Source organism: Opisthorchis viverrini (genome assembly GCF_000715545.1).
Source record: "Opisthorchis viverrini unplaced genomic scaffold opera_v5_257, whole genome shotgun sequence".
In the NCBI taxonomy this organism is placed as follows: domain Eukaryota; kingdom Metazoa; phylum Platyhelminthes; class Trematoda; order Opisthorchiida; family Opisthorchiidae; genus Opisthorchis; species Opisthorchis viverrini.
The window spans coordinates 55020-64514 of record NW_008751913.1 but is presented as its reverse complement, the minus strand read 5'-3'; the positions used below and the strand labels follow the sequence as shown (position 1 = coordinate 64514).

The window sequence follows — 9495 nt, the reverse complement described above, 5'->3', positions numbered from 1 at the left end:
CTGAGCCTCTCGTCTGTGATGCATCTAAGCAACTGAATGCGCTGCACAAGGGTGCCTCATGTTTCAGTCGCTACGATATTCGTGCATTATGTCTGTATATGTATCGCAATATATCGAGTGTCGTACCAAACGAAACATGAAGAGGCATAGTGCAGCATAGTCCGTTGCTTAGAAACATCATAAACGAAAGATTTAGCTGGGTTTCAGGTGAGTTTCTCGAAAAACTAAATTTGTATGCAAATGAGTGCATTTCGCTAATTTCGTGCAATTTGGTTTAAAGTAGAACATAAGGATGACGGAAACTCGGGGACTGCGCCTACCTGATGGATAGATTTAACTATGTTCATCGATTTCATCCTCTAAAATAACAGCTCACAGGAATTAACACTTATTACGTCTGTCTCGTGGACTGGTTTTTAAAGTTTCATCACCAGGTGTGTGCATCCTACAGGAGACCATTTCGGCTATACAGTTGGTCTGATCATTTAGAAACAAATTCAGTTTCCGAATCGCCTGGTACACTGTTATTGTAAAAGCCGTAACGCAACCCAGAGTGATCCATCACTGACTGAAGTAATGATTCTTTGGAGTTATAAATTATGAAATCCGAATTCGGTTTTGTATTCAGGAAGAAGCTTGGTGGATGTGCTAAGCACAGCTAGATTCATCTGATAGACGGTAGAAAGCACTGAGTATTCAGCAATAATTTTGTTCACAATCTGCTGAATCCCTTCATTTATATCAAGCAAACAATTTGTTGTCTACCCTCAGCAACAGGTGCTTATAAGCTTTTGTGAATGCTAGTCTGTACCCCCCCCCCCCCTTGTATTTTCTGTTCTGTATGCGGATTCATTATCAAGTGCCCAGAATTCTCCAGTTTCTCCTGTCACATAATGTGCCACAGTTTGAGTATCTAAAGGTGATTTTGGCTGGAATATGACTAATTAGTCCATTTCTTTCCTCTGTGCAAAAACTGTACTTCTTGCTGATATCATCAAAGAATGAACCCACTACCATGTGGTGTGAATGAAGCAGTGTTCTACGACAAGTTGCTCACAATAAGTGATTAAGCTAGGTTCTTTTATTCGATTGTGAATACCTGTAGTGTAATACGCATCAAAACAACTATTTTTATGTACATTTTTGCAGAAAAGCACCGTTTCAAACCCAAACTTTTTGGAAACCCGCCACCTGGAACTTGCTGCTATCGTCCTCCGCAACTGTTTCCTGGCCATGGTATGGTTCATGGAAAACATGCTTATGCTGTTGTCTCTAGGCAACCACAGGCGAATACGGGTGTTTGGATATATCGCCCTATTCTCCTTCCTCCTTAAGAAGGCCAATTTCGAGGTATGTCGTGAAATGAAGGAGAACCATTTTACTTGGTCACTGTTCGATCAGCTGTCTAAGCAAACTCTCGAAGGCTTTGTGCAAATTTCTACTGAAGCGGATGCTTCCGGTTTGTAACTGTTATGTGCAAGTACATTAAAGTGGCGTAAAAGACCTTCATCATCTCACGGTATTGCCCTGTCGTTGTCTCCCAATTAAATCTCAGCTGATATCTAAAATACTTTTGCCCATACCAAACTTTATCTTTGTCCAGAACTAAACGGACTGCACAATGGATTCTACCGAACACATACACACAAGAATACGTCGTAAGACTTCAGTAGCCCTCAAAGCAGTCACAATTAAAAACAATCAACATCCATATATAATTCGGATTAGACATTGCATATTCATGTCAAGGTTGTCGCTAGTACAGTTAGTACACAGTGCCCTTTTCAAAAGCACTATGAACTCATATGGAACTTGACTTGAAGGAGTGAAAATTAGTGACTCGAAAGTAATGTTTGTAAATAAAAGAAAATAATACTTTGGGGTGTTTTGCGCACCAACAGACATGGCATTAAAACGTTTGCGGGTTCGGTCACATTGGACAACTACTTTTGACTGATTTCTTCAAAGTAGGTTGCCAAAACAACTAAGCTACTTTGCTGAAATTAGGGCGTCTTGAATAATGATAGGTATTCACCTAGGACCTTTTTAGAATATGTTGTAAATTCTCTTAGGCACGTGCCAGTAGAAACCATGGTCTTGAAATGAATTATAAGACTGTTCGATGTCTAATTACGATGTCCTAAATTTTTTTTCTAAATTTTTCGTTTAAATGTGAATTTTGAACGTACCTTGGGATCACTTAGGTTAACACCTCGTTATAGATGAGTTGTCGCCTAAACACAGTGGGATTCTTTTCAAATCGACCCATGGTAATGTGAATTTGAACGTACCTTGGGATCACTTAGGTTAACACCTCGTTATAGATGAGTTGTCGCCTAAACACAGTGGGATTCTTTTCAAATCGACCCATGGTTTTATTGTGACATTCAAGGGAAAATTCCAGGACAGCTAAGATACGATAATTTTAGTTTTTTCTCCTAGGCTTGTATCTTCATCCGACGTTTAGATAAACAGTCCATCTCACTCCCTGTGTGATTCATTTTCATACAAGCAGTGCGCATGGTTTTCCTAAACTTTTATGCTGTGCTCCGTTTTTCAGCCTACCTTTGACATTCACGAACCAACCACTTTTGCAATCACTCTACGTATGCTAATAGAACAAGCAAAATACCGCATCCTGCACGTGAGTTAACAGTTACTTACTGACTGCAACAATTTCGTTTCGGCAAAACTGACGGCTCATCCATGTGACTACACCCAACAAAGCGATGAACTTCCGCCTTTTCTCAGCATGTACCCACCTATGTATCATCCTTTACTTCTAGGCATCCGGTGATGTTGTACCAAAACTTCGCCAAATGTGGAATCATGAGAAATTCCAGTTAACAGAGTTCTATTCTCGGCCACGTTATCCGAGTGTGTGCAGTCGTCTGGTGAACGAAACGAAGGACCTTATGAGTTGCATTTTGCACCAAATAACAAGCACTATTGTGAGTGACACGGCCATTTTATCTTCTAGTGTGTACCCAGTTTTATTCACTAAAGTTTGGTGACCGAGTGGCTGACGAGGTTCTGTTTGAGAGAATCTAGGTCGCCATAATAAAAACTGATAGATTAATCCAGAAGTAACTTGGCAAAACCTGGCCAGACCTTGTAAAGTTGACTCGAAACCAGAATAGCTGGACCAACAACCATATTTTTATGAGTTAGCACCCGATTAGCACCAGCGCTTGTGATAGAGCGTATAATAGTATCAGCTAGGTGTTCTGAGTGTTGTTGAAACACTCTTTATGATAGGTAAGCCAAAAAGTGCATGGTAATAGTCGAAACTTTACTATATTACTACAATTCTTAACTTTCAATGAGCTATCGATATATGCTTGGCTATGTTTCTTTTCAAAGCACTTGGTCAGATCAGAGGACTGCCGTTGGACCAATCCATGCCGCTCAAAATGGTAACAAATTGTAACATCGATAGTATCCAAAATCCCAAAATCCAATCAGTTTGTCAAAACTCATCGGTCTGCAGTACGTAGAATATTTGACGTATTCGTGGAAGCCCCGCTGAATGGCACGTGAATCGTAAGCCAGTAATTGCAAAGATTTACCAGTAATATGCGATAATTCAAGTATAAAAAGATATGAAAAGGGATAGAAATCTCTAATTGTGATTATTTCCGTCTCACTTATTCCACGAAATGATGGGGGTGGTTGGTTGATGGTTGATGGTTGATGATACCTTTTTGAATGCGGCTGTTGGCGAAAATGAGCAGGGTTTGAATACTTGTTCATCCAGTTCCGAAATAATACAAGTAAAGGAAGCATTCAAAGGCTTAGAAGGCACGGTCAGAATTCTGTCCGCTTCCTTGAACCAGGTAAAGGCAAATCCTCCACTTCGATTGATCGGCGCAGTTCAGTTGAACAAACCACGACGATTTTCCAAAAACTTTTTCTAACCTAATATACTTCTATTTTGAGACATGTCCTCCCTGGCTGATTCGTTAGTAAGCCTAATTGATCATTCTAGGTTATCCGTGCATTTTTAAAAATTTTTGTTACATCGAGTGTGAGCTCTGTGCCATAGAATGCGGTAAAAATTAACGATATCAGCATATCTGTATGTTGCAAGCATTGGTCTCCCGGTCATTTTGCGTTTGAATTGTTAGAAGAGGACATTTTTTAAACACGGATTTGAGATTGGCGTCGGGACTGAATCTAGTGGACTTGTTCATTACATCCTAAATGAGGTCGGTTCCGTCTGGCCATCGCTTTGGTCATTGTCGAATCTCAATAAATAGTCACATTTCAAGTTGTTGGCCTTTTTGTAGAAAGGTTAAAAATATAATCTCTGGACAAAACCACAAAAGTTACGTTAGGTTTGATCATTCCTCGATCCCACTCCAACTATTTCTCTCTGGTGCATACAAACTAAGCAGCGGTGTACAGATAATACCAGTTAACGAGGTCATGTGACATTCAGCTTTCATTATTCAGGGTTATTGCCCACACTGATTGACCAAAATTATTTACCGGTGATTTATCGTTAGGCGTGGCATTTAGTTAGTTTTCTCTGTCCAGACAATTTACATTTTTTTCTCCAGCCCCAGCAAGGTCTGCTTTCACCTCAGTGTCAATGGGGTATCCGGGCCCTCGGATTCACGATGCAGTACTATCCCGAAGGATATTTCTTCGAATTTGAGAAGGTAGGTTCCCTCACCAAGTTATCCAGGTTTGAAATGAGGAAGAATTAAATAGTATCTGACTGGCCCATCCACAGGCATTTCTCGAATGTATGTCGAATTAGCTACTACACACATTACATATATATATATATATATATCACTTCTAATCGTAGGTATACTTTTTGCGTCACTTTTATTGCTATTCATGTACAGCACGCACTGTACGAGAATAGCTTTTCTACAACTGTACACCTCAGCAATTTTTCAGGATGGCTAAATAGTCCTGACTGGCAGCATCATATAGTCCCAGCTGTTCGGATTTTCATGGCACGCAATCATATCCTATGAGGAGGACACACATGTATCGAAAATAGTTTCTCTCACAATTGGTTATAAAAACGGATGTTTTTCTGATGTTGCATTAGATTTTGAAACCCCCTTATGTCCCTCTTGTGAATACAATTCTGTCCCGAACAGTCTGGATTCTGACAGTTTGGAATCCCTTAGAATCTTCGAAATCCATTTCAAACTGATAGAGTCCACGCGATCCATCTAGCACACTTTTACGTATAGCAGAATAGTAGAATCATAGAATAGTAAAGTCTGAATATCAAACACAAGCTTGAGTCAATTATGCTAGAAGCCAGAAATGCCCCACCTGAAATAGAATCCAGAAACAGAAAGTGTTACCACACATCGCATTTGTCAGTCGCGTTAGCTGAAATCCAGCCCAGTACCATTGAGCCTATTATGAGTCAGAAAAACTTTACAACATGAGATGGGTTTGAGATGGAACTATCATCTCGTGGACATTTCAACTATACAACTCTCGCCGAAATGCGAAAAAAGATTCTATAATATGGTAATCTGAAATCATCTCGCTGAAATTCCATACAGCGCAGAAACTAGTGGGCGGTATCAAGTGAAAAAAGTCCCCAAATCTAAGGCACAATGACCCTGTGGAATGATTTTTGGCCATGTTAGTCCGTTTATTGTGCCTCTTCAAATCTACTGGGTGTCCTTGATTTATACAAAGATTTATGCAGAGATTCCAATAACATCCTCAAAAACTGAAATGTCTCTTACTAACTGATTCGAAACTGGGGTGTTTTACTGTACCAAACGTTGGCGACCCGGTTGGGCCTAGATTAATTTTTGGAACTGAGATTAGATTGTTGAAGTGCCCGAATCGGTCGTCAACCATTTTATACTCGTTGTAAGTATTTTCTTGGCATAACACTATTTATAAAGTTAATATAAATCCTCTGACAGCCTACTGCTGTTCTCAGTTAGGAACCTCCGTCCAGCTTACCTTCCACTTGAAAGTCAGATTACCACCATCTCGACTTCCAAGGGGCTGAACAACACCTGTGACATAAAGTAGAATAGAAGTCTGATGGAGTTCCGGGGGTTAGACTTAGGTGATGAAATCCAAGAAAGGTCGAATCGCCGGAAGACAATCAGTGAATTTGAAAAGGAAAGTACTCCAACATATGAAACCGAAACATGATTCGGCTTTTGTACGGTACATTTGCTTTAATTATGCCATAAGAGAAATCCAGCTGGGAATCGTTTTAGCCTAATATTGAAAACCAATTGCCCATGATCTGTATACTTCTAGTGGGAATGTGTTTCGACGCACTGTACTTCATCGTGTCGAATCCGTTGGATAGTTGTGATCAATATGTACAAAGGCTTGGAAAAAAATCTTTGCTACGGTTGAAAATATCTAAATGTCAAAACAGAACTCTGAATCTTGACTGAGACAGATGTAGCAAAAGGTGTGGACCAGTCAATCAACCAGTCAATCAAATATTCTATGAAATTATGTTGAATAGATATCCAGACAAGATTCTGACAGAAATCCGGTAGAGACATCTGTAAATCCCCGTATTTTGAAGTTGTCAATTAAGCCCGTCGAGACAAAGCAGATAGGTACCTATTAGTATGCAAATTATGATGGGCTCGAAAGCAGCATCTTTTCCGATCAGCTGATTTCTAACTAGTAAGAATAACACTTGAATTTCGAGCAATTAGTGACGTTCATATTTGGACAATCAACCCAACAGCTACAGGAATCCAAAAGTTAGCACAAATGTGTGATCCCTGCGAGAGTAACACCCAGCAAACTTAGTTGGTGTCAACTATACCTTAATTCTGATCAAAAAACTTTGTATGCGAGGTCTCACGTGCTTGATCGGGAATATGAGTGAGTTTCCGGGTAAAGAACAGTTGGCGCCTGTCATCTTCGCATATGTCACCACAATCGTCATCTTGTGACCAGTCCTTGAGCTCGCCAGCTGTTGTACCTTTTACTCTCTAGCTATCAGAAGACTGATTTTCCTAACGAGTATATATTTTTAAGAAAATTATGCTAACCACCAAACTTGTCCACCGTCGATAGGTAGGTAATAATCTAATCTGCGCAGACAAAAACGCTTTCCTGTGTCCAGAGGTGTATAAGTTGAACAACTCTCAGACTACTATCGTGAATCTTCCTATTGTCCGTCACAAACTATATATAAACACAAAAATCATGAGTAGATCTAGTTCGCGATGAGTTCTTGTGAACTCTTGACAAAATGTTGGTGAGCCGCGGTGTCAAAAATATTATTTCTGCTTAGCACTGGATAGGCACTAGACTGCGGTTTTTCGATTCCTCAAGTCTTCGGATATTCTAATACTGCAGTGACTAGATTTTCGGTCAACGGTGATTAGCAGAACAACATGATGGTTTAAAAAACAGGCCACAGTTTCAAGAGTGATGAGTCTACGCCTTTTCCACTATACTAGTTGTTTATTCCTAAATGGGCAACATCGCTCATGCTCGCACAATTCTTGAAGGATGACACTGCGGTTGATTAATTAACTGATTGAAGATCGCGATTATGTCGTGAGTCCTGGCAAGTTGAAGAAGACCTCCAAGCAGCTACACGAAATATCTATGGGTTTTTTTGTAAATACCTAAAGAGAACTGAGCAGGAATCGGTAGTACCTGGAGGGTCTATCAGCGGGGATTTGGTGGCTCAAATTCATTTAACTTAGCCAAAAAAAAGTTTGGGAGTTGTCCATGATTTGTTGCTTGAGAGATATTACAATCTTTGGAACAACCTTGGTAAATCAAGAGAGAACTCTGATTGGTGATGGAACAGAGTTCATTACGGCACATTAAAGTAAACGCCATCAGTACTCGGAAGGATGCAGGATTGTCAACACTTGACTAGTGTTATGTTCACTTTACCGCTTATTCGGTGAATGGCCAGCCGAACATCAAATGGAAAAAAATGAAAATCGCGAAGATAAGCAACATTGTTTTAGCGTTAGTTTGAAGTCAATTTCTGTGACACTGCTTTTTATACAAAATACTTGCGTAAATTCGTTAAATAAATACACTTCGCGATGTTATATATTCGATTCTAATTCTGGCCTCCAGTTTCTGGTTCATGGCATGAATAGTCGGACAGACCTAAAAACAAGAGGGTTCAATGGGGAAATCGACACACTTTCCATAACAGAGATTTACCTGAAGTTAAACCCACCTATGAGTTTCAAGCTACAACTGTCTGAATTAAACAAATATGGAAGCTTAAAAACATCATAAACGGGAGATTCAACGGGGTTCAAGGTGAGTCTCTCGGAAAACCTAATTTGTTTGCAATTGAGTGTACTTCGCTAACTTGGTACTATTTAAATTAAAGTAGAATATAAGGTTGAGTGACACTAGCGCACTGTGCCTACTTGATGAGCCCCAAGAAGGGCAAAACCCATGGTGGGGGGTCCAGGAATTTTCAGCAACCTTATGAGTGGTGTATCGCGCCTATAAACATGAAAACATTTTACAGCTTGGTGATCGCGGGTTCTAATGAATCTTGATTCACCAATTTGACCTGATGCACCATCAACATAGGAGTCTTCAAGATACGATTAACGACTGAAGACGACATCTGGATGTTAAATGAATACTTCCCAAGAATTTGACGAATTCTCCAAGCCTTTGCGATTTCAAGGGTCATTTCTATCTAGTTCAATCCAGAAAAACGGACAAATGAATTGGCTTAAAAAATGCCCATGTTCTGCCAGCTTTAAGTGGGATCCGATTGTTAATCCACTGAATGTTTTTGTCTGAACACGGGCCTTGGGAATTTTTGTGTGCAGATCAAGGTACTCAGAAGAAACTCGTCCTGGTTCGAAATATAAAAAAAACAAACCACGAAGAGACTGGACCTTACCGTGGTGTGACGGTTTGCGCACCTCAGCGATCCATTGAGCTATACTGGAGAGTGTCCCGCGACACAAACAGAGTCTCTCATACCAGGTTGGTCAATGGTTAGAGGTCTGACGAACACAGTCTCCTGGCCCTCCAGGTTGGGGGTTGGAACATGTGGCGACTTGTTCCGTAGAAATGGTAATGCATTTGCATTTCCCGCCAAACACCGCTGCCTTGCGGTTAGGCTTTTGAGCCAAAGGCTTTGGTTGAGGACCCTAATCGTCCTCCTGTCTAGGTGTGGGCGCCCTGGCAGTATCCCAGCCCACGTACAACCATGAATTGCACACACGCAAATAAACTCATGCCACATCGGCCGTCGCGTGGTGCCATCAGCCGGGTCGCCTTACTTGCTGCATACAGCAGGGCGGGTAAGCGAAAACAGGCTACTGCTGACGCCTCCCTTCTTTCTCCTTCACATACTTTTTCTTCCCCCTCTCCCCACCCCATTAATAACTCTCTCCTTGTAGGCCCAGCACTTAGGACTGATGACTCCGTTCGTCATGCATCGGTTTTGCATGCAGCATCTGCTCGTCGCATGGTGCCGACATCTTCAGGAATCTCCAAATCAGTCCTCAAGCCTCGACA

At 40.9% G+C, this 9495-nt stretch overlaps 3 protein-coding genes across 3 annotated transcripts in view; 2 read left to right on the top strand and 1 right to left on the bottom strand.

Annotated features, from left to right (window-relative positions):
* Positions 1-1149: 1149 nt before the first annotated feature.
* On the top strand, positions 1150-9188 carry T265_09112 (hypothetical protein; the record flags this gene model as incomplete). The annotated part of the gene is made up of 5 exons (XM_009175103.1): positions 1150-1350; positions 2561-2644; positions 2787-2951; positions 4563-4690; positions 8900-9188. The coding sequence occupies 5 exons, from the start codon at positions 1234-1236 to the stop codon at positions 9186-9188; spliced, it is 783 nt and encodes a 260-aa protein (XP_009173367.1).
* A 23-nt stretch (positions 9189-9211) lies between these two features.
* The window catches only part of T265_14760 (hypothetical protein), a gene marked incomplete at both ends in the record, with an annotated part of 7602 nt that continues 7318 nt past the window's right edge, over positions 9212-9495 (top strand). The window contains one exon of the mRNA XM_009175113.1: positions 9212-9478. Coding sequence (XP_009173377.1) covers positions 9212-9478 — 267 coding nt within the window. The remainder of the gene's footprint in view (positions 9479-9495) is intronic.
* The window catches only part of T265_09111 (hypothetical protein), a gene marked incomplete at both ends in the record, with an annotated part of 2646 nt that continues 2537 nt past the window's right edge, over positions 9387-9495 (bottom strand). The window contains one exon of the mRNA XM_009175102.1: positions 9387-9458. Within this exon, the coding sequence (XP_009173366.1) occupies positions 9387-9458 (72 nt within the window). The remainder of the gene's footprint in view (positions 9459-9495) is intronic.